We start from the raw sequence: 27,048 nt of genomic DNA on the forward strand, positions 1-27,048 counted from the left end.
AGCACCTCCCTCCATAGGTGCGGTCCACCACTGACTGGCCCCGACAGTTGCACCACACACCTGCACAGCCAGGCGCGATCACCCCGAGTCACACATGCTTCCACTTTAAAACCAGGTGTGTCGCTGTCATGGGCAATCTAATTCCGGTCCGAGGGCGCCATTACTGGGAGGTGGAGGTGGACGAGCATTTGGACTACATGGTAGGAGTGGCCTTTGAAGATGTCCCCAGACAGGAGGACCTGGGAGCAAACTGCCTGTCCTGGTGCATGAGGCACACGTGGGCATCATCAAGGTAAAGTACAGCCTACATACCCCAGACTGAAGTTCACTTTCGAAATAACAGAGGGAGAGGTTTTCACTAACAAAAAACTAAGGCCTAAAGTACATGCTAGAAAATATTCTAAATTCTAAGATGTTTCAGGACCTGTTTTCAGCCCCTTCCCCTGCAATCCAGACGAGAAGGGAGAGAGCAGCTTTGGGTGCTTTTCTGTCAGACAAAAACAGCTAACGTTCATGCAGAGCTGACAGTGTGCCGGGCACTGTGCTGTACTCATCCACACACTATCTCGTTCCTTCTCACAAATGTATTATCCCATTTTCAAAATAAGAAAGCTGTGCCTCACAGCAGTTAGGTATTCCCCCCAACACGGATTCAGAGCTTGGGTTCAAAACCAGGTGGGCTCCACAGACGGCATTCGTGACCACTAAGCGATTGGATTTCATCTGCACTCAGCTTCCGTTTTAGAAATGGACATCGCTCTGAAGCCCCATCCCATCTTTTTGAGTAAATGTGGGCAGAGGTTTAGAGGGCAAAGCTGACTGGTTTGCTTCTGCTGCTGAGGGCTGTCCTGCACACACAGGGTGGCTCCACACAGCTGGTAAAGGCCCAGGGGGCCCAGGTCAAGGGGCACTTTCAGACCTAGAAGGCCATGGTTGCAGCCTCCCTTCATCTCAAAAGTTGCCAAAAAAATTCACACCGCTCTCCCAGCACCCTTGGCACTAGGCAGCCTCTGATGCTCGCTGGTTTGCTGAATCCTATAAAGTTTCATGTGGTGTTCTTTGCCCACGAGCCTCCATCATTGTTAGTTAAACAGTTTGTCATAGGCAACTGGAAGTGGGAAGACCAGCTTCCCCCCCCCCCCCCCCCGTGAGATATTTAGACTATAGTGCCCTCTACTGGACTTAAGACCCAGTTTGGGGAATGCGAGAAACACTGCACTTAGCTGGATCTTTTATTTGGAGCTTCTGCCTTGAGTGATGCTGGAAATCACTCTCCCATCCTAGAACGGTAACAGGGGGTAGAGAAGAACTGAGAGAGCACGAAGGAAGAGCAGGAGTCTGTAGTGGGGGGATCGGGGAGGGTAAGAGACAGGAGAGGTGGGAACATGAGCTAGGATAAAAAAAAAGGAAGGGCAAGAAGCTGAGTGCCAGAGCAGAAGTTTCTTGCACTCCCATCTTGGAAAGATGTACGAGACAGGGTTGTGAGTGGAGGATGAGGGCAAGGTTTCCTCGCTGACTTGTACATTGTGGTTCAGTCAGAGGCCCTGTTGCTGATGCGGGAAGGGCTCATTTAGCATCTGGTGGTTAAGAAAAGCAGCCTAGGGGAAGATGGGTGAACTGGGATGGAGACAGGACAGCCGTTTAGATTGTATTCCAAGTGTTTGACCCAGTCGTGTGGACAAACCTGCCTGCACACAGAGCTCTTCAAACGTCAGTAGATGGCAGGGTTAGGAAATTCTTGGGGCTGGTTTTGGTTTCGGCCATTTTTTCAAAATATACAGGACACAGAGGGTGGAGAAAGGGTGGTGGAGCTATGTGATGTCAAAGGGTGACAGGCCCCCGGGATGCCCTGCTCAGTTTGAAAGTTTAAGAATCAGGTACCTTAGAGCACTTGTGCACAGATTATACCAAAAGGCCCATTTTATTACATGAAAGATTGTGATGCTCTCTGTTTCAAATCTACTATTATGAAAGATTTACTTCTCTGAACCTTGAAATCCAAAATTTTAAAACATTCTATTTCTATACAACTTTTGGTGCAATGAGTTTATTATACTGTATGTAAGTTTCTTAGGTTGAGAGGTTGCCCCAAAACAAGGAGTTTAAAAGTATAAGTTTCTTAGGACAAATTTTAGAAAAGAGATACATAATTTTGGAAAAGGCCTGTTACTTTAATAGTCATTTAATAGCGCAATCATAGTATTTGAAAATTAACATAAAAGTGTTTTGTAAGTAACTAGTCTACAGAATTTCTAAAGATTTATTATATCAACATTTAATTTTCAGGCATAAGTATGAATTTCTACACAACAAGATGACTCCAGATATAAGAATAACAGTTTCCCCAAGGAAGATTGGCATTCTGTTAGACTATGAAAATTCAAAATTGTCATTTTTCAACGTGGACATTTCTCAGCATCTATACACATTTAGCTGTCAGCTCCCCCAGTTTGTGCATCCCTGTTTTTCTTTGGAAAAGCCTGGGTGTCTAAAGATACACAATGGCGTTTCAATGCCAAAGCACATCACCTTCTACTAGAGCATTCTGATGCCCGGCTCCGCCTGCTCTGCCACCTCAGCTATCTGAACTCGGCATTCAGGCAGCACCCCTAGCACCACTTATAGCTCATGTGATCATCCGGAAGACTGGTGTGCTGTCACTCGCTTTACCTGTCCTGGGTTCTAGTCCTGTGCACCTCTGTGATGCTGTTAGTCATTATCAGGCCTGGCTGTAAAATGATGGCTCAGACTAAATGAACTCAAAGGTCTTTCAAATTGTCAGATTGTACTGGCCTGTTTGTTATCTGCAAAATAACCGAGTCTCCAAGGCCTACAGATCTGGGGGTGGCCAGTGACATGTAAGTTGTCAGTGGCTGCAGCAGCCCCAGCACCCTTGTGACATTTCATCAGTGTGCCACAAACAGACTTGAGAAGGCAGGAAACTGTCCACAGGGAACCCAGGAAGCCACGAGCCCTTCTCTCCCATATTCCCAGTACTTAGTGGCACGGTGCACACTCTTTATAACACCCTGTTCCTCCTTCATAGTATTTACCCCATTTCCCCTGGTGAAATGACCTCTGCCCTGTCCCACGAAGGCTGGGACAGTGTCTGCCTTGTTCATCACTCAGTCCCCAAGGGCTAACACATAAAGGTGCACACAAAATATCTACTAAATAAATGAGTTTCTTCCTCATCCAACCACTGTTTTTTGGCCTCTCTGTTCTCCACTGGAGGGACAGCAAAGGCTGTAGGCCAGGAGATGGAGAGAACCCGGACGGGAGGCATTGGGAGGGAGGGCAAGGAAGGCCTCTGTGGCTTGACAGCAAGACTGGGGGAGATGGAACACTACTTACACCACACACGTCGCGTCCCACAGAAGCCTACACACAAGTGTGGTGCTTTCACTATGTGTGTGTATTGGGGGGTGGAGGCAGGATAGAGGGGGGAAAACAGAAAACATTAGTTGCAACTGATTCTAGGAATGTCCACTAATGTAAGAGAACCAGATTTAAAAGCAAGACCTAGGTTTGATTTCTACTTTGTAGCTACTTTGCTTTATAACTCTAGAAAAGTCACTATCTTCCAGAGCTTCCGTTTCCCTTTAAACAGAGAGAAAAATAATAGCTTTTTGTCTCATAGGATGAGATTTAATGACAAAACGTAGGAGTGCAGAGCACTGTGTGGAAGATAGCAAATGTACAATTTCTTAAAACATCAGCCCACCAGAGTGCAGAGCCAAGCCTGGCAGGAATGGTCTCTGGCCAGCAGCTTTTGGGTGCCCTGCCTCACTGCTCTCATGCCTTTCTGTGACCTCGGTGCCCAGCCCCAGTAGCTGCATTCCTGGTTCTCCAGTTCAGGTTTCTAATTGCCACCTAAAAGTGCTGCACACACTATTTTCAAGATTATGAGTCAAGATGCCGAGCAAATGACTCCATTTCTGAAGCAGTTCCCAGAGACAATTCATCATTGTGTCCCATGGATGCCTCTCTGAACAAACATGCCCCTCATCTCACCATTTACAGTTCTGTGTTTACTGGAAAGTCTTTCACTTTAAAATTTTCATGTTTTCCAGTACACTCAGTCTGACACAATGAATACCTCTTATCTGTCTCAGATCTCTGCCTTTTGGTATAAACAGCAGCTCAGATTCCTGAATTAACAACTCACCTTGACAAATCTTACAGGTTGTTACACACACACACACACACACACACACACACACACAGCTTGACCAGCCAAGCTGAACCACTACCCTGAAACAAGGTACAGCTGATGTAAGCACAAAGATGCTTTAAGTTATGAACAGTTAAAATATACATATGTGTGTATTCAAAAGTGTTGTCAGCTACTGCAGTAGAAAACTATGGAATAGGAAGTAGGGGATCACAGATAAGGCAGGTATGAAATCAGAGTTCTAATTAATCTAGGCTTTATGGAGTACTTCACATGTAATAGGAACATGGATACGAACTTGACACCCAGGAAGTTTTGGTAAAATTTTATCGGACCAAGAAAAAACCATCTAGAATTGGCTTTCACATTTAAAATCCACTTGATTTAGGCAAGGCAGATGACCATCTTCAAGCATCCTAATTATTCAGCATAAAGAATTTTTGTTTAAACTGTTTCTTCTACGAAAAGAAAAAAGTCTAGAACAGAATCAAACAAAACTTGGTTTTTGAAAATATTCTAATTCCTTAAAATACCATGAATAATCTGCTGAAACTGTACTTCAAGGGCAGATTTACCTCAAGGCCATGTTCACCTGCAACCTGCTGATAAATCTGTTAAAAAAACAAAACAAAAAAAAAGATTTTTTTAAAGACCACTGCAGCCACAATCCCTGACACTGGGCAGTTAAAAGGCATCAAAATCTGTCCTGTTCTTTGCTTTACTGACATCACTGTATAACTCTTGAACAATTATTAACATAGTTTTGGATACTGTCAACAAAGGGGAAAGAGAATACGTAAAACAAGCACAGAATCTTCGTGTAAAATAATGGGTTTAGTAATTCAGAACACTCAGAATTTAAGGCACCCTTATTAGTTGGGATTGGAAAGTTGGTTAGACTTGGGATATAAAATGACATTGGTTTCTGGTAAAATTAAATTGCCTTTTATTTGGGAAAGTATGATTAATAATTGAGTTCCTGCCAGTTAAAACAATGATAAGCAATCGCTGTACACATCCAATAAAATACTTCTCATCCTCCAGAATTTAAAATCCTGATCTCACATGGCTCACACACTGGCAGCTGCTCCCGGTACAGTTCACCACGATGTGGCATTCTGTAAGTGAGACAGACTGTGGGTTTCTAGCCAGGGAGGTTTAGCTGCCGGACAACTGCCTGGACCATCTGAAGGCCACACTACAGGAAAGGTCCTCTCCTCTTTCCTAAAGGACATCTCTAGTGTCTAGTCACCTTCCTATCGATGAATACAGTAAGATTCTCATGGGTTCACTGTCTCTTTCTCTACCCTTTCTAATCTGTAAATTTACTACTGCTATTTTTCTACAGTAAGACAATGGAAAGTATATAATTGCTGTTGGTAGATAAGTAGGTCTTGATTTTATTTTGCAAACAAGACCTGTTCTATCTACCTTTTTATTTAGGAGGCTAAAAGCAGAGTCAGCTTGACTTCAAGGACTCCATTTTCTTCGTCTCCAGAAGAACATAACCAAGTCTAGCTTTTAAAACTGTCATAGCATATTAAGATATTAAAGGGAGAATAATTTATTATTTTCAAGCTTTAAGAGATTTAAACTCTCACATAGGCTTGCTGCACTGCAATCAATGGTTAATAGATCTAGATGCAAGATAAGAATTCGAGATTTGGAAAGAAGACTCCAACCAGTCACAGCATCTTTTCTTTGAACTTGGATTCTCATCTTGCTGTCCCCGCTGTTCATTCCCAAGCCTACATGTGGGTTTCTTCTCTGAAAGGACCTTAGGAGATTCCCTTAAATCCACATACACTGGATTGGAGACAAGAACATAATCCATTCACTGGGAAAGCACACACCCAACAAAACTGAGATTTCCTACCTGTGTTTTAACAACAGGAACTCAGTTTTTAGGGACAAATTTACTGACTATATACATTACTTATTGGTAAGCCCATCCTACTATTCTGCCACTCAGAGTTTACCTTCTGACTTCCTTTCATATCCCATCCAGTTAAGGGGGAGAGGGGCAGGGAGAGAGAAGGAAAACAAGTTTCTAAAGTAAGGAGAGAGCTCTGGAGAAAGGTGTAAGATACCAGACACTGTCTTATATACAATTCCGTTTAGAAACCAGCCACAGATCGGTAGGCACTTGGAATGCACCTTGTCCACCTAATGCCTGTATAGCTCAAAAGTCACTTCTTGGACGCACTGCCTAATTCCTCCCTCTCCCAGGCTGAGTTAAGTGCCATATACTCACCTCTTTTGGAATACTTAAGTGGCCACATGGCAGCCACTGACCTGCACAAATCACAGGCAGAAACTGTGCCTTCATAACTTCTGAATGAGCAGAACATAGAAACAACAGCATTCTGCTTTCAAAGAGCTCACATACCTGAAACGAGACATCAAATTGTCTTCCAAATTAAAAGGAAGAAACCTCTTCATTAGGAAGCAAAGCAGCTTTCAAATTTGTGGGGTGGAGGAGGTTAAAAATATGGTCAAATGATTTTCAACCTTTCTTGTATTCCAGTACACCTAGGGGATATGTTTGTATTCCTTGTGCCTGGAATGATGAAGGTCCTGGAAATACAAGACTGTGCTTATGATGGCATTTTTAAGGTAATACTTCTGCTCACGATACAATCACTTACAACAGCAATTATCTGTCTATATCTAAAATTTCTTTGAAACATTTGCATAGAGCAGTTGTTCTTAAAGTGTGGTCTTTGAGGGAGCCCCTGAGATCCTTTCAGAGGGTTAGTCAGGTCAAAACTATTTTGATAATATAAGACATTATTTGTCCTTTTCACTCATGTTCTGTGAATGTCAGCACAGCTTAACCAGAGTCTACATGACCTGGGAGGACATTCATCACTGACAATAGAGAGAGAGAGAGAGAGAGAGCGAGCTCATACATATATATGTATATGTATTTTCAGTATTGGAAATTAAAACAGGAATATCTTTAAACACACACACACATAATAAAAGCTCTTTGGTATCCTCAGTTTTGTGGACGTCCTGAGACCAAAGTTTGAAAATTGTTTATATAGAGTATCATGGCTATACAGAGTGTCCATGGCTCCCTTACAATGAAAATCTAATTGAATGAGTTCCTTGGTGTTAAGATTTCCCTTATGTGACGCTAACAGTTTTTCAGTATCTGCTAAAGCACGAGTTGCTTTCTAGACCTCTAAGTCTTGCTCACTACCCTACAGGACATTTCCATTTAATAAAGATTACAGAGATAATACACAATCCATTTAAACAGCACAAGTACCAAATGCAGCATTGCTCAAGAAGACAGCTGAGGTTTGACTGCAGTGCATTGTATAGCATCTCACTCCTCACTCCCCCCAACAGATGAATTGTTTACCAATCAAGAGAGACAGTACAGTGTGGAGAAGAGAGTTCCGGGCTGCAAATGAAGCATTCTCGCTTCTAGTCCCAGCTCTCTCACTAACAAGATGTGGGACTTCCAGCCTGTCTCCTCTCACTATGCTTCAGTTTAAACTGAAGCAAAGGACTTAGGTGACCCTGTACTGCCTCTAACACCAAATGTCTGCTGGCAGATTCAGGAAGCTTAAAAATTACCAATTGTGTGTGCATGTTTCTACGTTAATGTAACAGGTGCTGCTGCCTCAAAAAAGCATCCCCATTTTGGAATGCCTGGGTATGCATGGACCTTCATATTACCTCCTTACCCGACACAGGAAATCACCTACGTGAAATTCACCTACTGATCTTTTTTCTTAAACTTTACTGACTGTGTATTTCTCCCTTCCACATTTTGTCCCCATCCTTGCTCCGTGAGCTACCAAACTCAGTTTTTCAGACCAGGTCGAGAAAGCTGAGCAGTGAGTTAGGATGAGACCTAGGTCGCTGGTGGCACTGACCCCCAGACAGATACACCGACCCCTCCCCTCTACTCCGGTTCCCCGCCGCATCCCCTGAAACTCGACCTGCCAGCCTGCTTGCCTGCTAGGACGCCGCTGTCGCCCGCCCCGCCATGTGGCCAGAGATCCCCTTACCCTACGCGACAGACGTAGACAGCCCTCCAGCTTCAGATCTCGGTCGCAAGTCAGAACTCCTTCCGGCGGAAGAGCGCCCTATATGACTTCCGGGGCGTGGAGAGGAAGTCCCGCCCCACACAGCAGCGTGACGTAGAGGACCTATCAAGGTGTCGCGCGCAGGCTGGGACAAGATGAGGCGGGTGGCGCGCCTCCTCAGGGTCTACTGGAGTCCCTTGGGAGTCGAACGGAGGGACAGCTGGACAGGAGGTCATTGTTGCTGGGTGGGGAGAGGGCCGGGACCCCTTCAGCGCAGCCCGTGACAGCGACTCAGACTCCATTACCTCAAAACCCCCTCCTTCCCTTCGGGCGTCCTCTTTTCAGCTGCCTGGCTCCACCTGCCACTTGTGTTCTTTGTCACTGTCCTCAGTTTATTTGTGAGGCCTATGCCTAGCTGTAATAATGGCTATCACTTACTGAGCATTGGCTGTGCGTCCTGTCAGCAGGCGTTCGTGAGCGCCGGGTTCTTCGCTGCAGGAAGCGCGCTCATTCACCTTGGAGGGATGGAGCGCCTGCAGAGCCCTCCACTCGACTGTGGGCGCGGCAGAGTTGGGGCTAGGAAGACAGATTAGAAATGAAAATTGTCGTTTAGTTTCCTGAAGATGCCATAGGAAGTACCACAAATTGGGTACTTAAACAACAGATATTTATTCTCACAGGTCTGGAGGCTAGAAATCTGAAGTGAAGGTGTCAGCAGGATCACGCTTCCTCTGAAACTGGGTAAATTCCTTGCCTCTTCCTAGTTTCTGGCGTTCTTTGGTTTGCAGCTACTTCACTCCAGTCTCTTAACTCTGTTCTCTCAGGATGTTCTATCTGTGTCTCTGTCTCTCATCTCTTAAAAGGTCACCAGTTCTGTTGGATAAAGGGCTCACTCTACTCCAGTATGACCCAGTATTAACTAAGTACATCTACAAGGACGCTATTTTCAGATAAAGTCACGCTCTGAGATTCCAAGGACATGAATTTTTTTTGGGGGGGGGGGTGACACTATCCAACCCAGTACAGCTCTCAAGAACTTAAGAAGTAGGCAAGGCAACAGATGATAAAAAGTAGTTGTAGTACAGGTGAATTTAAACATAGTTCAATTGGATCTGAGTTTTCATGGACATTTGAGCTATTCCCTTGATAGGTGGATAGGATTTGTACGTGCCATCGTAGCATTCTAAGCAAACAAACATCTCCAACAAGGAAGCACAAGTTGAAATGTAAAATAGGTTAAAGCAAGAAAGATCTTATGTCCAGGCTTAAAAGCTTGCAGTTGGTTCTATATAAAATGAGTAAATCAGTGTTTGGTTAGTGGAGTTGTGCTTTCAAGGTTAATTAGAAGCTTGAGCCAAATCTGCTTTGTGTTACTTATTCCAGTTTAAGAAATCTTAAATCCTATTTTTCTGTGCATATCCTGTGCTTTTTCATCATGATATCTTTGCTTATGCTGTCTCATTTCTAGAATGCTTTCATCAAGCTGCACAATTTTCACTTGTCAATTTTTCTGTCATGGAAATTTAACATGGAGTAGAGGGGAGAGTTCAACTTATTTTATAATGTTAGCATCCCCTTAATACCAAAATCTGACAAAAATAACACAAGAAGAAACTAGACACCAAATCCACATAGATAACAAAGCTCTAAAATAAAATATTCATAAAGTCAATCCCGCACTTCATCTGGAATAAGAAAGCATTAAAAAAAAAATAAAAAGCATTGATCAAAGGAATAATTTAATATCAGAAAACTTGTTGTTATAAATTATTGTATTAATAGTTTAGAGGTTTAAATGTTAATCTATTATGATTTAAAAGAAAACACTTCGCAGAATGGGAGTAGATAAATAGCTCAATAATAGGCACTTAGCAGAAATCTATGGTAAACATCATGCTTAATGATAAAGCATAAGCAGCATTCCCACTAAAGTCAGGAAAAAATAGAATACCCACTTTCACTACTAATATTCAACACAATGTTGGTTTTCTAGCTAATACAATCATTAAAGACAAAAATATTAGGAAATAGAGTGGAAATATTTTCAGATGTGATTTTTAGAAAATGCAGGAGAATGGAATAACTATTAGAACTAATTAGATGGTTCTAATTAGATGGTGGCTAAATAAATTGACATATAAAAACATGTTTTTTATATATCAGTAATAAAACGGGAAAAAATAAAAAATGCTGAACAAAAGATATACAGTACTTTTATGGGGAATATGAAATTTAATTGACATTAAAAACTCAAGTAAGTGTAGAGATTTCATGTTCCAGGATGGGAAAATTCAGTACTTAAAGATAGTACTTTATCAGGCTAATGAAAAATTTTGATACAGTGCCTATTAAAATGCTGATAGTATCTCCAAATAACTGGTCAAATTTATGTTACTTTGATACACTCTTGAGTGCTATTTATTGATGTTTTATTTAGAGTGTTTGTATCTCTTATGAGTGAGATTGGTATGTGGGATTTTTTGGGTGCACTGTTAATCAGATATCGGTATTTAAAATTATACTAGATACTTTAAATTTGGGAGTATTTCATATTTTTCTATGGTCTGAAATAATTTAGGTTTAGAATTATTTGCTCTTTTAATAGCCGAATAGAGAACTCAGTTCTGAAACTGTATTATATGAGGCATTATATGGTGGAACGGGCATTTGGGTACCCTGGGGAGGCCAGTGAGGGGAGAAGGACCAGTTCAGAGACCAGGCTCAAGTGGCAGGGCTGGCACAAGCAGGTGTAGGGTAGGGGCTGAATGCCAGGAAGAGGGAAGAAAGGATAGGTGAGGGCCCAGTTTACCCACCCCAAACTCCAGCCTCACAGTCTCTGGCTGCCACCTGCCCTCAAAGCTGCCAGCAGTAGGAAGTGCTGCCATCAGACTGGCCTGGCATTGATGCTCGAAACAGGGCCCCAGGGCTCCTGCTTGGCCACTTTGTCTGCCTGAGGGGTGGACCGCGTGTCCTCTATGCCCTGGCCTCAGAAGAAGAGTACCTAGGAAGGTGTGGAGTGTGGCCACTGCCAGGTGAGCCACTAGGACTGGGGGCTGGAATTCAGGTGGCATTACTCTGTGCCAAGAGAGGGGCTGACCAAAGGCTTTATAAGGGAAGGAAGGGGAAGAGGAGGGTGTGCTTGGTGCTAAGGGAAGGGCCTGCTCCACCCCCATGGGGAGCCCAATCCTTATTCTGGCTGAAAGTGGCCCGCTGGGAACACAGACACCAAAACCATGCCTCTCACAGAGGAGCCCTTTGTCCAGGACTAGACTGAAGGAGGATGGGAAGGGCTGGACATTTAGGTCAGACCACAGTCACAGAGCCAAGGGCTGCCACCAGAGCCTCGCAAGCCTGTGCTCAGTGGCAAGAACCCACTGGGTTGAGGTTCAGCAGGGGCCTCTAGGGGAAGGACAAGGCCTAGGGACACTGCCTGTCACTCCCACACCCAGTCTCAGGGCCACCCTCACCCTTCTGTTCTCCTGAAAGCTCAGTCAGGGTGAAAGGAGAAAGAGCTCAGGCCCCCAGCAAGGAGCCTTATTGAGCTGGGTAGCACTGTCAGGCTGGGTGCCCAGAGATTGGCACATCTGTCCTCTGGGCTCTTACAGCTCCAGGGCCTTGCTGCTTTTGCTGGCTTGGCTCAATTGAAAGCCAAGGGTAGGGGTGGCTGTTTCTCTAGGTCAGGAGGGATACAGGGGTTCAGTACCTCATGGTGATGGGGTCCAGGGAAGGGGGGCAGCAGGAGAGGCAGTACTGTACAGTGGTTAAGGTCACGGGCACTAAAGCCAGAATGCCTGGGCTTGAATCCTGGTTCCTCTACTTAACTAGTCTGTAACCTTGGCACCCCCCTCCTAGCCTCAGTTTCCCCATCTGTAAAATAGGAAAGACAGCAGTATCGTTCATGACGTCATTAGGGTTAAATGGGGTTGTAGCACGATTTCTGGCAATAAATGTCATCACTGTGGATGGAGCGTTACATGTGGAGCTGGATCCTCTGAAGGGGCATCTTCTCATGCAGACCCTGACTCAAAGTCCAGGGGCCCAACTGATGGTGGCCAGAGTGCCATCCCAGCGAGGAACTTTCAGAGGGAGAACCAGGGGCTTTTCCAGCTGGGTGATTCCCTGAGAGCTCTGGGGCAGGGGTCACGGGGAGGCAGTCGGCCTCTGAGGGCCCATTGTTCTCCTCTGAGCTGAGGAAGCTACCTCCTCCCTACCCCTCCTCCCCTGACACCCAACCCTGCATTCTTAGGAGCAAATCAAAGAGAAACAAACCCTGCCCTTCTCCCCCTATCCAGCTCACAAAGAGCTCATAATGCCTCACAGTGTCCCTGCAACGCCCAGCTTTTTGAACTTACTGTCCCCAGTTCACAGATGAGGAATTTGAGGCCCAGAGGGAAGAATTGGCTTATGTGTGTTCCAGGTAGAAAAGTGGCACAGCCAGGGCTAGGTCTCCCAGCCCCATGTCTGGTATTGCCACACAGACTCACGGGTACACCATGTGCACAGCCGTGTGTGTCAGACAGACAGCCCCATGTGCCGAGTGCACAGCCTGAGAGGAGAGGCAGGAGGGACAGTGACCAGGTAGTGACGGCTGTTTTTTTTTTTTTTTCCTCCCTAAATGAGCTTCACATCCTAAGTAACTAGAGCAGAAGTCTTCAGCTAGAGTAGACACCCCAGGTAGGGTGTCTTCTGCCCCAATAGGGGCCAGGAAAGTTCACCCTCTTCCACAGCCGTGACCACCATTTGGCCCAATGGCTCCGGGAGTGGGGAGAGGGAAGCAAGACCCAAGATACCCTCCCTACCTGGTTGATTGCAGGAGAACGTGACCAAAGGCCAAAGGACTATGCACATGACTGGGTCCTCCCCCTGGTCTCAGGTCAAGGGAGATGGGAAAGAGGAAACCTGAGCCTAGGAAGATTCACCATTCAGGTTTTGTGGGTTCCCAGGGTGTGGGTTTTTTTTTTTATTATTATTATTTTAAAACCTGGAAAGTCCCAGGCAAACTGAGATAAGTTGGTCATCTGAGTTTCCCACAGCTCTCAGTCTAAGATGATACTCACCCAGTAATACCAAGAACTGGGGCCAGAGAGAAAGGGAAGGTCAGGGATGGGAGAGACTTAGTGCACGGCGCTCTGCAGTGGGCTTGGCAGCCCTGCTCCTCATCCCTGTATGAGTCCTTCCCACCCAAGTCAAATCCGGTGTAGTCAACCCACTGCCTTCCAACGAGCATACCTGGAGGTCTGGAGTGCTGGGCCCTTTCTTCTTTTGGCCCCTCTGCCAGCCCAGAAGAGCTCATGCCCAGCAGGCCCTACTTTCACCCCCTTCCCCAGGCTCTCTGAGACCAAAGGTCAGACACAGCCCAGAGAGTGAGGTCATCCTCCCAAGTCCCAGAAGCCCTCTGTTCCCCGTAAAGACAGGAGAAACCTGAACTAAATACATTTCCCACTTCCCTGTAGAGGAAGAGGAGGTAAAAGAGGTGACACGTTTAGTATAAAGGGCACAAGACATAGTCGTGCAGTCATACAGTAAGTTTTAAGCACTCCAGCACCCTCTGTGAGCTTCAGTTTCCTTATTTTAGAAATGGGCCCACTGTATCCGTCAAATGGATCATATTAAGGATCAAATGAACAACTAACTGCTCAATAGACATTTGCTGCTGAGATTGTTTTAGGGGTCTTTCTCCACTCACACCTGGGAGGAGGAGCCTGCCCTGGTCCAGATCTCATTCTGATTTCTGTTTCTCCAGGACTTCTGCTCAATCCAGGTACTTACTAGCTGGCACACAGTCCACAGCGTTGCCTCCAGGGAGTGGCAAGATGAAAGATAGTTGGGGAAGGGGATCCTAGAAGAAGGGGAGGGGAAGAGAATGGAGATGATTTTGAGATGAGAAGAAAACTTGGATGAGGAGGAGGTCGCCATTGTTAGAAACTGAGGGGTTCTCAGGGGTGGCTCAGGGCAGGGTTTATCCGCGACATCCACGCCTCTGGAGTTACTGAACACAGGGTGGCAGATGTAGGGTAGTGAGGACACTCACCTTGGGCCTGACCCCAAATCGGGTGTCTCTGAGTCCTGGGCAGACACCTAGCTCTTAGTTCATTGCAGCCTGTGCAAATGTCTGGTCCCTTTCTCCTCACAGGGCCTCACCAGGGCAGTCAGCACCATTAATTTCTTCCCCTCTGAGGCTTTGCTCCAGAGGCGTGGACTTGGAGGGCAGCGAGCCTGAGCCTGGAGACCTCTTCCTGTTAAGGCTGATGTCCCCCACCAGACGCTGGTGCAGGGCCCATATGGGCGTCCGCTGCGGCCACAGAGACATCATCCACTTCCAGGGTAAGTGTCTGCAACTGAAACGGGACCGCGTCTGTGAAGATGGCCGCCCATCCAAGCTCTGCTGCACCAGTGGGCAGGCCACAAGGGAAGGAAGATTGACCCCGAGTTTGGGGCATGGCCTCTGAAGATAGGCACTTGGGCACCAGGTTATGGGGCTCAGGATATCTGGGTCCTGGGAGATGGGGGTTCAGGGTTACGGGTCTGAGGTCACAGGACCTAAGCCTGGCTGTGATCCACAGCCATCTGCCTGTTCCTGCAGGCAGGAATCCAGGTGGCCACTGGCTGCACACTTTTCTGGACTCCTGTGAAGGTGATGTATTCACACGGGCGGTGACCACTGCTGCGCTCCCACTCGCTATGGCGTGTGCTGTGTAGACGCAGTGGTGTGGACCGTGCAGTGCTAGAGGCCAGGTGCTCGAGGCCATGGACGCGGACCACTTCCCTATCTCCCGACACACAGCAAGTGCATGCACTTTGCACCGCACCTGCTCAGCCTGGGGCCCAGCCTGGAGCCCCTGCAAATAGAACCAAGTCCCCTTATCTCAGTGAGCACAGCCCAGCTACTCACTCACAACCCCATCTGCCTCCCTCGCTCATGAGCAACCACAGCCCACCAGTGCGTTCCTGCAAAATTCATACTCTCCCATCCACCTGGGCCACATTCCTTAAACTCAAGGCCAGCTTTACTCTGGCAGACACAAAGCCCTCCGAAGCAGATTAGGCCTGCTGGCCCTTGGAGGTTCCACTCTGAAACCCTAACCCAGCCTCTCCTCTCTCCCTTCCTTCCTAGGTGTCAGTTGATGTGGACTTGACCATGGTGAACTACACAGTGACCTCAGGTCCTCCAATGTGGACATGGCAGCTTCAGAAATGGTCATTAAACTTTTCCAAAGGTGAAGTCGGGGTTCATTGCCCTTCATTTGGGCCCCATCTCTGCCCACGGCCATCAGTAGACCCTTAGGCACTCTTGAACTAGCCTTTCTTAAATTCCATCATTTTTAGAAGGCCGTCCTCCCAACCTTCCCTTCCTCCCCCACCCCCGCTTCCTGGTGGGAACCGGGACAACGTAGTCAAAGGGGCCCAGATTTTGTAGGAAAAGTAGAGGCTGGTCTCTGGGTGTGGTGCTCTAGGGCCCTCAGCCTTGGGCACAGCTTTCTCTTTGGTCCCCCTCTTTCCACCGAGTGGGTGCGCATCCTCTTTTGTGTCTGGGATGAGCAGAGCCCTTAGACGCTATTGCACGGGGCCAGGTCGGGAGGGGGAATGAAGGCGACCTGCATCCTTTGGAAGGCTGTTCCATCATCAGTCCAGGAGCCTCCACCCACCCCCAGACCTGGAGGTGCATCAGTCCCTCGTGTTAAAGGGTCCGCACGGTCCTTCCCGGAGGGGTGGATTTGCTAGGGCTTGGGGCGGGGCAGGCCCTCTGCGGACACGCCCCCCCGGGCCGGGCGCCTTTAAGAACCTCTGCGCGCGGCCCTGATTGATAAATCCGCGCGCTGCCTGCGCCTCCGCAGACTGCGGCCTTTGCAGAGCGGAGAGCGCCGCGGACCTCGCCTTCCCGCCTGCGCTCTCTCCCTCTGCGGCCGTCGCCGCACCCCGGCCACCCCATGTCGGCCGCCCCCGCCTACAGCGAGGACAAGGGCGGCTCCGCGGGTCCGGGGGAGCCCGAGTATGGCCACGACCCGGCGAGCGGTGGCATCTTCTCCTCCGACTACAAGCGGTGAGGGAGCCGCCCAGAGGGTGGGCAGGGGCCTGAGGCCTCCCGGTCCCGCTCCGGCGCCCGGCCTCGCAGACGCGCGCCGGCACCATGGACAGCGCCCGGCCCGCCAGCCAGGCCCAGCTCAGGCCCCGCCCCGGCTGTGCCTTGGAAGGCCGCAGCCACCTACCGCAGCGGGCGGGGCCTCCTGATCCTGTCTCCGCTGCCAGCACCCGGCTGGAGGGGCCGACTTGGCGTCTGGGAAGGGGGTTGGAGGCTGTGGGGGATGGGCCAGCCAGGTCTTTGCCTGGTGGACTGATCTTCTCTGCCCTAGGGGTTTTTCTGTAGGTTTGGATTAAGGGCTCCCAGCCTTTTCCCTGGTGTCGAAGTGGCTCCAAAAGAACGTGGGGAGAGGTCAGAGTCCGGGAGGAAGGCCAACCAGGGGTATAGAGTCAAAACCTCCCAGGCCTGGCTCCTCCTACAAATCCATTTCCCCTTATTCTGGTACCCACGTTTTCATCCCGGGCTCTTCAGGTAAGAACCTGACGCCTTGCTCCTACGGTTCAACCCCACCTTAACTCGCCTCTTCCCTGGACCCCAGCTCCGCCTTATTTCCTCGTTCTTAGTAAATTCTGAAGTATATTTTGGGGCCTACTATGTGGAGTCTTGTCCTAGTCTCTGAATACAGCTGTGAACATGAAACTGCTTGTCTTCAAGTTGCTCTAGAGGGGAGCACAGAGGAATCCGTCGGTGACAAGTCATTTTAGTGGGGACAGTGGGACGGGTGAAAGGAGCTGGTCCCTGGCCCAGGAGAGGGGACAGGTAAGCATGTTCCAGGCAGACAGGAGTATTGGAGGGTGAGGAGGTGAAGGAGAGCCAGATGACAGGTGTAAATACAGGTGCAGTGTGGCCAGAATCACTGTGCAAACCACTGGAGTAACTAGAAAGGAGGGTGGGGAAATGCCAAGGTTTTGGGGGGCTGCTGAACGCTTCTAAGCAGGTTGATATCAGATTTGCATTTAGAAGGCTCTTGGGCTGGTTTGTAAAGAAGAGATTGGAAGGTGTGTTGGACTGAGCAGGAGACAAGTGGGTATAGGGTATTGAAGTTGATGGCGGTGGAGGAGAGTGATCTGATGATGGCCTGGAGTGGAGGAAGGGCAGAGGACTTGGGGCTGGTAAGGAGGTAGAAGCCACAGACCTGATGATTAATTGGAAGAGAAGTGAGAGGAGGAGGCCGGGAGAAGACAAGGGGAGTACTCAACATTGCTAGTTTTTGCCGCTGGATAGATGGTGGTGCTATTCAGTGTAAATCTGTGGAAAATAGTGTTGAGCCCAGCTTTGGACATGCTGAGCTTATAAAGTCAGAACATTCTGGTCCAGTTGGTAGGTGGAAATTAAGATTTGGATTCCAGGGAAGAGAGAGAGGGACAGAGAGTATTAAAGCCATGTAAGGAAGTGAAAATTAACCCAAGCAAAGTGTACAAGTGCAGTGAGGTCACAGATAGGACCCCTGAAGACATCAACATTTGGGGTGACCAGAGAGCAGGGGGAAAGTGTTTCAAGGTAACTGAGAGAAAGTAAACTGAAAGGCAAGAGGAAAATAAAATATTTTAAGAAGAAGTAAGCCATCAGTAGTGTCAGTGCCCATTGAGGTCAGGTCAGACAAAGAAAAAAGTTTGTGAGCATTGGTTTGACAAAACGCAGGTCAACCCCTCCCTGCTCTATTCATTACCTCCTGCTCTGGGAGACCAGTTCTGGCAAAGTCATAGGAAGAGCTAGGTTGTTTTCCCCCAATATTCTATTATGAACATTTTTAAACCAAAAGAAATGTTGAATAAGTAATACAATAAATATATGTATACCCTTCACCTAGCTCCAACCATTGTTGACATCGTGCCAAATTTGCTTTATCTAGACATCTAATCATAACATATTTTTGGTTGAATCATACAAATTGCAGACATCATGACCCCTGAGCCCTCAATTCTAATCAGCATCTAAAGCCAGATTAAAGTGAATAGTTATGTGACTAGGAGCCGAATAAATAAAACACACGTGAATGGGAATTTTGCTTTCAAGAAGTTTGACTGTAAAGGGGAAAGAGGGAAAGAGTTGCTGGAGGAGAACACTGTTTCCAGGTTTATTTTTGTTTTTGTTTGATTGTTAGGATGGAGAGCCCAGAGCAAGTTTCACTGCGATGGAGAGGAAGCAGTAGAGTGGGAGAAGCTGACGGGAGTGGACAGAAGCGCGGCCCCCCAGTGATGGGAGGGGAGGCCTCTGGGGCTGCGCGAGGAGGGCAGGATGAGAGGAGAGCACAGACCTTCGGGGGCTGTGGGGGATTTTATCTAAGGCAAGGCTGCGGGTGGGAACTTGAGGTTGGCCAAGGGGTTTTGAAATAACTGTCAATAAAGCCACCCACCACCGGCAGGGGAAAGGCAGTGAGGACAAGAGGGCCAAGTGAGTAGTTGGAGGGAAGATCTGGTGCTTAGGCTACATAGGGAGGAAGGTGAGGCAAGAGGGTTTGGGTCAGAGTGAGGAATGTACAAGATGTCTGAGGAAGAGAGGTTCTAGGGAGGCAGAGGTCTAGCTGTGGCCTGGGAGTAGAGGGAAGGGGGCACCCCTCGCTTCGGTCTGGATCAGCTTCCCAACCCCTAGCCTCCTGCTCAGGGATTGGGGCTTGGCTTAGTCCCCAGTCTCCTCCCCTCCTTGTCTCTGAGCAGTGAAGAAGAAACCGGAGCCTCTTACCCTGCCCGTATCCGGTTTCTGAGTTTCAGGGGCAGGCTGTCTGGTGACAGTAACAGGCATCCCCAGCCCCCTGGCCAGCTCAGTCCCATCCCAGAGCAGGACCTGGTGCCCAATGCAACGATTCTTGCAGCTGCCAGGGGCCGTGAAGAGGCCAGGGTCCAGAGGGGCGTGCGCGGCCGATCAGGAGGCCGCCAGCCCCGTGCTGGCACCCGAGGGTGGGCCCCCACCCTGGTACCAGGCCTTGCAGCCTGAGGAGCTTCGGTGGCTGCAGGCGCCAGAGGAAGACACAACCCCAGAAGCGTCCCTGGAAGGACCTTGCCCGGAGCCTGGCCAAGGCCAGAGTCAGAGCCAGCCACTACGGTACAGAGGAACCCCCAGGGGCCCCACCCAGCTGCCACTCAGCCCAGACTTCTCCAGTCCCACTTCCCCAGGAACAGGAGGCCTGGGCTGGCATTTCAGGTCCAGGTGGGATGGGTCAGGGTGGGTCAGGGGACACAGTATGGGGACCAAGAATATGAGTGGGGGTGCATAACTCCCGGAGCCTGAGAGGAGAAGGAACATGAAGTGTTTTTGGATTGAGGTCTCACACTGACCTTCTCCTTGTCTCGGGTCCTGGTGGCTAGACTGGGCTCCAGGTGAGGTGTGAGGACAGGCTAAGGCTCATATATAGTTTGACCAGCCTCTCCTGGCTTGTGAATTGGAACTGGTGCGGTGAGGGGAGGGAGGAAGGTGGACATCAGAGGAGGTGAGTACCACTGGCGTCAAATGCCATGCTTTACCCTCGACTGGCTCCACTCAGCCCCTCAGGCCAGGCTGAGGTCAGGTCAGCGTGACCAAGTGTAAGGAGACATGGGGACCTGACCAAGAGTAACGTTTCATGGCTTCAGGGTGTTTCCGTGCCTCTGTCCCTTCCTCTCCCTCTGGAGAACGTGAGCTGGTGGGACTGAGGATGAGAGGCTCAGGGTGTCTTACCCCAGGAAGGGGTCGCTGTCTGTGTCAGTGGGTATCTGGCAGTCCTGCCTGTGCTGTCCTCTGTATGCCCAGCGGGCCCTGCCTCGATCTCCTTGGCCCAGGGCCTGGAGTCCTTGGGCCTGAAGCATGTTCACCCAGCTGAGTGGGTGAGAGCGGTAGGGTGCCCCAGTGTGGGCCTCCCGGTATGTGCATTTGACAAAGGCGTGTGGCATTCGTGGGTGTGGCGAGGACACCCGGGTGTGAGGAACTCTGCTTTAGAGAACACCCAGAGTTAAATGGCTAACTCCCACTGCTCCCAGGGAAGTCACCCCAGGGTGACAGGCAAGGACACCAACCTGATCCCTCACTGGAGGTCACAGGATCCATGAGGCTGGATGTATTTGATCTTAGAAGTCTAAATTTATCATCAAAAAATCTCAAATAGGAGGCCAGTGGCCATTTTGGTGAATGAGTATTGTCAGAAAAGTGTGTGTGTGTGTATATGTGTGTGTGTGTGTGTGTGTGTGTGTGTGGGTGTGGTGGGTGTGTATCTGTGTGGGACGTGCATCTGTGAGGGTGTGGGGAGAACATGGAAGGTCTGTGTGGGTATATGCCTGTAGGAATGTATGTATGGATTTAGGGGTGTCCATAGGTGTGTGAAGGTGAAATGTGTGTGTGTCTGTAGGTGCGTATGGCACGGGGAAGGTATGTGTGGAGACTGTGTTTTTGAAGGAAGTACCTGTGTGGCGTCTGTGCCTATGACTGTGTATCTATGGGGTTGTGGGTGTGTCTGTGGGGGGTGGAGGTGGGTTATGGGTGTACGTATGGATTGTATGTGTCTGGAGGCATAGATGTTTCAGGGTTCTGAGTGTCTGTGGGGTGCAGGTATGTCTGGGGGTTTATAGGAGTGTCTGTGGTACATGTGGGCAGTTCTGTCATTTGGTGATGGTGTTGGGCTGTGCAGGTGTCTGTGGGGTGTAAGGTGACCGTGGGCCATCTATAGAGAAGACCCTGGGCTGTAGTGGGTTCCGTTTGTGTATTGGGGCAGGTGGTGCCCAGCTCTGTCATTTTCCCCGGACCCTTGGTACTGCCTAAACTGAGTTCAGTGGTCTGTACCACTGTCTATACTGCCGTTGTCCTGAGCTCAAGCCCCCTAGGACCTGACCCGCTTGGTCTGCATTTGGGAGAGTGATGAGGTGCTTGTGATGTGGACCCGGCTTGGCCATGGGGGAGAAGAAGGTGTCTTCTGGTTTGGGGGCATTCTCCCTCGCTCTACAAGTAGTAGAGATTTAGATCCATGTGAAGGGCTGGATATCCTCTGCATTCGCCTGACAGCCAGCAAGGCCTCTGTGTTCTAGAAGGCATCATCTTTCTTCTTTGCTTTCCATCAAAACTCTCTTCAGGAGACACTTCCTAAAATGCTTGGAACGTGAATTCTTAACACCCCTTCTGTCTTGTCTGTTTTTATCTGTTAAGCACTCAGTTATGTCTACAAAACGCAGCCCTGTGACTAGGTATGTGATGTCTGATTCCTCTCTTCCTCTTAGCATTTGTCACTTACTCATTGCTCAGCATCAGCAGCAACTACATTGGCCTCTTCATGACTATTATCGCACTTTTCCCATTCCTAATATTGCTATCCCCAGTTTACGATTTTTTCTATTGTTTCTAAATGTTTCACTTCTGTGACTAAATTTGCACACACTGCTTTTTAATTTCTACCTTTGGCGATAATTCTCCAGGCTGGATTCTCAAGCCTGGACAAAAGCTGTGGGTTATCAGAGTGTCATTTGGGAGACTGGAGAACATGCAGGGTCCCACACAGAGTTGCTTACCACATTTTGGAGTTGTCTTGGCAACATATGAGCGCATCTGTTGGCCCACAGCTCTGTCAATTGTGTATAGACACGTTTTCCTATGGGTTTATTCACAATTCTCTGTTCACTTCTTTGACCACCAGCCCCGGTACCTCTGAGTGTGGTTGGGCAGGTCGTTCACTGCACAAGGGTACCTGGCCAAGGAATACCAACCCATGACCTATTCGCTGAGTGGGGAGCAACAGCTCAGGGCTGTGTCTACCTAGAGGGGCAGGCAGCTGGCGATGGGCTTGCAGCAGCCCTGACAGTGAAGGCTGGATATGGGGCCTATAAATTTATATCAGTACTTTATCTGTTTTAATTATTAAACTTTCACCATATCCTAAATGTTTTTCCTTTTGTTTGCTATTATGGGTTAAATTCTTTCCCTCTCAAATTCATATGTTGAAGCCCTAACCTCTAATAAAGCAGAATGGACTATATTTGGAGACAGGGCCCTTAAGGCAGTAATTAAGTTGAAATGAGGTCATGAGGGTGAACCCTAATCCTGCATGGCTAGTGTCCTTATAAGAAGAGATGAGGACACAGACACACACCGGGAGAAGACAGCCACCTATAAGCCAAGGAGAGAAGCCTCAGGGGAAGCCACACCGGCACCTTGATCTCAGACTTTTTAGCTTGCAGAATTGTAAGAAAATAAGTTTATGTTATTTAAGCCACCCAGTTAGTGGTCATTTGTTACCACAGCCATAGCAAATGAATACAGTTGCCTTATTTTTTTTCCTTAAATGTAGTTTTTATATACTAGAGTTAAAAAAAAAAAAAACTAGCCATCTTGTTACTGATAATTTCATGAACTCGAAGATAAAAAAAATTCCCCTTCCTCTTCCATATTTTAAAATAATTTAACAAATACATGTGAAAATTATTTTGGTGTGAAATATGTATACAAGTTAAATTTTTGCTGCCTGTTGTCCGAACAGCATTTAATGGGGATAGGGGAATCTTTCTTCCATCAATGTGTTATTTGTTACTAAAATATCAATTTAGATCCGCTTGTGAAGTGTTCCCCTTTAACTTTCTATTTTTAATCTAGTACTATAGATCTTTTATCACAGTTTGCATTTTTGAATTCTGGTAAAATGAGTTATGTGTCACTGTTCCATTGTTCTCTTCTTTTCCCCAAAATATTCTTTGGAGTTACTACTTATTGTTTTTTTATTTTTATTTTTTTCTTTTTCCAGATGAATTTTACTGTCACTTCATGAAGTTTGACTAAATGCCTCTGTTGAAATTTCAATGGGCATTGCATGAAATCCGTGTATTGGTTTGGGAATACTTTTATTCCCCTTGGTCATTTATTCAAGTCTTCATTTATTTCTTTCATGAGGGTTTTATAACATCCTTGAATGGCTGTTGAATGTTGAGGGATAGGCCTGGCCTTTGTTGTGAGTGTCTAGGACCCAGCCCGTCCTTGGAGTCAGCTCAGTCTGTGGGGTCAGGGCCTGGGAGCACACTCGGGGTGGGGCAAGAGCTTCTTGGTCTTGTTTTGACACCCACCTCTTTTCCACTGGCACAAGTTCCTTCTCATCTATCCAGCTGGCCATTTCCTGGGCAGAGTCTTCACCTTTCCCACCCAAGACCCCTCCTCTGTCTCCTGGCTCTCTGTCCCTGGCTGTATTAGTTTCTCAGGACTGCTGTAACAATGTACCACAAACCAGGTGGCTTAGAACAAAAGGAGTTTATTGTCTCACAGTTAGGGAGGCCAGAAGTCCAAAATCGAGGTGTCAGCAGGGCCACCTTGCCGTTTCCTGTGTCCCTTCTTTCTGCCTGGATCCTCCTAAGTAATAGCCCCACCTCCATTCTGTGCCTTCAGCTGACCTCTCTTGCTTCTCACCAGGCATGACGACCTGAAGGAGATGCTGGACACCAACAAGGATTCCCTCAAGCTGGAGGCCATGAAGAGGATAGTGGCGGTGAGGAGCAGGGAGGGGACCTCCTTGGGGGAAGGCCCTGGGCTCAAAGAGCAGCTCTCCTTGGCCCCTTGTGCACCTCCTCCTATTCAGTGCTGGCCTTCTCCCCTGACCTTGACCCCACCACTCAGATGATTGCCCGGGGAAAGAACGCCTCAGACCTGTTCCCCGCTGTGGTCAAGAACGTGGCCTGTAAGAACATAGAGGTAAGCACTCCCCAGTGAGGAGTCTTTCATGCCCACCTCCACTAAGAAGAAACTCAAGCTGGTCGGGGGTGAGGAAGGGAACCATCTAGCCCCTGGGTATTCAACCTGCTCAGAAATGGTCCTAGTCCAGGAAGAAGCACTGTCCACATGTCCTTGAATTAGATGTGGATCAGAGTGAAGGTGGAGTATACTTGGGATGCTCAACTCTTCCCTCCCCCAGAGGAATTTGTCCCCATGAATCACAGCCAGCTGGGGTGATGGCATCTCACAGGGTGGGGCACCATCCCTGCTAAGAAACCTGCTCTCCTCCAGGTGAAGAAGCTTGTCTACGTGTACCTGGTGCGCTATGCTGAGGAGCAGCAAGACCTGGCTTTGCTGTCCATTTCCACCTTCCAGCGTGGCCTAAAGGTTTGTGGTCTCAGGTACCTCCCAAGGCCTGAGCCTCACTATGCTCTATTGGAGGAGTGGGCCAGGGAGAGGCCTGAGCCTGGGAGGAAGGCTCTGGAGGCCCTTTCCTACCTGCCTTATGTTGGGAGGGTCAGAGTCAGAGGAAAGGACTAGCCAGACCCTCTTGGGGTGGAGACCAGCTCAGAAGGTACATGCCAGTTGAAGTGAGTGCCAAGGCTGTGTCTCCCCTCCTCTGAGGAGCCCATGGTAATGACTGCCTCAAATATGTACCCCTTGAGCACCTGATAGTAGGTCCTGTCACCCGCACTGGTATAAAGGAACCCTGGCCCACAGCTAGGCAGAAGTCAGGCTCCTTAAGGTAGGATCTCTTAGAGGGAGCTGCTGACCTGGTTCCTGTGGGTGTCAGAGCCTTGGCACTGCCAGGCTCACCCAGTCTAGGTGTCTGTAGAGAACAGAGACTTTGGAATATTTCTGCCTGGAACCTGGTAAGGACAAAAAGGTTTGCTGAAAACAAGTGCCAGCCAAGAGGAAAACAGCAAAGTTGCCCATGCAGGAGGGCTGCCTCAGATGCCAAGGCTGAGTTTGAAGGTCAGTGACAGGTGTTTTTCAGGAGAGTTGGAACAAGCTCATTGTTTAGCACCTGGAGGAGAAGTAGACTTGTTTCAGATGCCCTAGTGTTATGCGAAAGAGCCACTTTTAAAGACCTGGATCACATTTATTGTGGTTCAACTCTTTGAGGTAGGCAGGAATTAAAATCACCTAAGGGAAGGGACAGTGGGAAGAGTCAAGTTCTTTAGAGTTGGAGTGGATGCTGAATCCCCCCCATGCTATTTAAACTGAATATTCTCGCATTTTGTTTTGTATATGAAATGCAGCATAATAGTCTCTACTGGGTGCTTCCCCTGGCTAGAAGATATCTCAAGGGGAAAGAAGCAATATCACTGCCATTGTAGTCACTCTCCATACCAGAGTTCTCAGCTCCCATTACAACCATTAACTCCCCTGGTCTTCCCACACATTTAGTTCACATTCCGCGAGAGGGACTCTGAAAGGTCCTGCTCATCTTTTCATGCCCCGCTGATTCTGTAGGTTGCTGAGCAGACTGAGAATTGACCATCCACATCTGGGCCCAGTTTAGTCTGCCATGGCCAGGAGGAAGGGCTGCTGCTCTGAGGTGGGGTGGAAAGCAAGGGTGCCGGCACATACCATTCATTCGTTCACTCAGCAAATACTTGGATAGCTCTATGCCACACATTGTGCTAGTTTATTTTTAAAAGTCACACCCATAAGGATCTATCTCAGATTGGCAGGTAATCTTTTGGTTTGAATCAGGGTGAAATCATCTTATCGGAACCACTCTGGAATTTTTGCACAGGCAGATTTTACATTTACCTGTAGTTTCTGCAGTCTTTTCTCCTTTTAGAAACCCAGAACTCATTCGTTCAACTCAATGCAGTGATTTCTCTAGAAGAGTGGTCAGCAAACTTTTTCTGTGCCCTGCCAGATAGCATTGCACAGGCCATGCATGAAGTCTCAGCCATACAAGTACTCAGCTCCACCCTTGCAGTGTGAAAAGCAGCCATAGTTGAGTGGGTATGGAGAGGTTCTGATAAATTTTTATTTACAAAAAAGGCAGAAGACAGATTTGGCCCAAGGGCTATAGTACCGACCTTTGCTTTAGACCATTTCTCACAGTCACAGCTCATCTCCAGGGATGGAGACCTCATTCTTTTATAAGATAGCTTGCCCTATCCTAAGACAACTACAATTGTTTTTTTTAACTGTTAATATTATATTGAAACCTCCATAGCTGTGATTTTTTAGTCTATTTCAGACTCACAAAAGACATAAATACAATGAATATATATATCCAGTGTAAGAAACAAAACATTCATAAAACTGCTAAAGATCCCTCTATATCTTCCTGTGTAACATTCATATGCATGTTTGTATTATTTTATTCTTATTTTCACATTCCTAAATAATATGTATTATTGTCTTGTAAACGATATCATATTACATATGTGTTCCTCTAAAACTCTTTCTTTTTGATTTCGGGCTCTCCTGCACATTAGTACCATTTCCATTCAGTGTCCTCCTTTCCTTCTATAAGCACATGGTGAGACTGTGTTTGCATTCTTAACCCACTAATGTGGTTGATTCAGTTCAGACAAGCCTCCGGTGGGCAAGCAGGTAATCTAGGGCTCCCTACATCCTGTCTTCACGCAATTGGTCCCTTGAGTCCCCTGTGGATCTACTGTATTTAATTTTATTGGTTTAGCACAGGGTCCAAGCTAGGGTGCTTCTGAATCTTAATTTTTGTCTTCCTGATTGTGTATCTTCCTCCAACATGTTGATAAGCTGTTCAGATCAGGGAAGCAGACTGAGTCCCATGGCATATCATAGTTCCAGGTTGACACTGATCTGTTAATAAACCTTCCCCAAGTACGTATAAGTTATTGATCCACCTAACTGTACAGTGACCAGTATTTTCCCATCTCTTTTGGAAGGATCTTATTCAATAGCAAACACATTTCTTAACACTTATGTGCAAAAGGCTATGGTGATGCAGAGGTAAAATAGACACGAATTCTGCTTTTAAAATGTTTACATTGTCAATGAAACAAGAGGCCTGCATCAAAAATGGCAGTGGAGGACAACTGTGGGAGACTCCCACAAAGGCCTCGCTGAAGTCAAGATACATAATGTCA

General features: G+C 47.8%; 2 protein-coding genes, 1 long non-coding RNA gene and 1 other non-coding gene across 14 annotated transcripts in view; 2 read left to right on the forward strand and 2 right to left on the reverse strand.

Annotated features, from left to right (window-relative positions):
* The window catches only part of FSD2 (fibronectin type III and SPRY domain containing 2), a 27,948-nt gene extending 23,742 nt beyond the window's left edge, over positions 1-4,206 (forward strand). For all 8 annotated transcript variants that reach the window (XM_036231885.1, XM_036231884.1, XM_036231880.1 and 5 more), the window contains 2 exons: positions 116-292; positions 2,287-4,206. In XM_036231885.1, coding sequence (XP_036087778.1) covers positions 116-292; positions 2,287-2,539 — 430 coding nt within the window. In that variant the 3' untranslated portion in view covers positions 2,540-4,206. The remainder of the gene's footprint in view (positions 1-115; positions 293-2,286) is intronic.
* An 890-nt stretch (positions 4,207-5,096) lies between these two features.
* On the reverse strand, positions 5,097-8,295 carry LOC107505336. The gene is made up of 2 exons (XR_001595686.2): positions 8,203-8,295; positions 5,097-6,563 (listed from the first exon to the last, which is right to left on the reverse strand). It is a non-coding gene; the product is annotated as an uncharacterized LOC107505336 (long non-coding RNA).
* On the reverse strand, positions 5,546-5,672 carry LOC118611554. The gene has a single exon (XR_004954513.1).
* A 51-nt stretch (positions 8,296-8,346) lies between the features above and the next one.
* The window catches only part of AP3B2 (adaptor related protein complex 3 subunit beta 2), a 36,646-nt gene continuing 17,944 nt past the window's right edge, over positions 8,347-27,048 (forward strand). Inside the window, exons 1-7 of one of the 4 annotated variants that reach the window (XM_016135369.2) lie at positions 8,347-8,451; positions 8,901-8,961; positions 14,354-14,544; positions 15,335-15,437; positions 23,651-23,726; positions 23,855-23,929; positions 24,242-24,337. In XM_016135369.2, the coding sequence (XP_015990855.2) occupies positions 15,400-15,437; positions 23,651-23,726; positions 23,855-23,929; positions 24,242-24,337 (285 nt within the window). In that variant the 5' untranslated portion in view covers positions 8,347-8,451; positions 8,901-8,961; positions 14,354-14,544; positions 15,335-15,399. Of the gene's footprint in view, positions 8,452-8,900; positions 8,962-14,353; positions 14,545-15,334; positions 15,438-15,704; positions 16,262-16,472; positions 16,772-23,650; positions 23,727-23,854; positions 23,930-24,241; positions 24,338-27,048 lie in introns of those variants that run through there. The other 3 variants (XM_016135373.2, XM_016135368.2, XM_016135374.2) reach the window with 3 other exon arrangements.

Source organism: Rousettus aegyptiacus, unplaced genomic scaffold (genome assembly GCF_014176215.1).
Source record: "Rousettus aegyptiacus isolate mRouAeg1 unplaced genomic scaffold, mRouAeg1.p scaffold_m13_p_14, whole genome shotgun sequence".
NCBI classification, from domain to species: domain Eukaryota; kingdom Metazoa; phylum Chordata; class Mammalia; order Chiroptera; family Pteropodidae; genus Rousettus; species Rousettus aegyptiacus.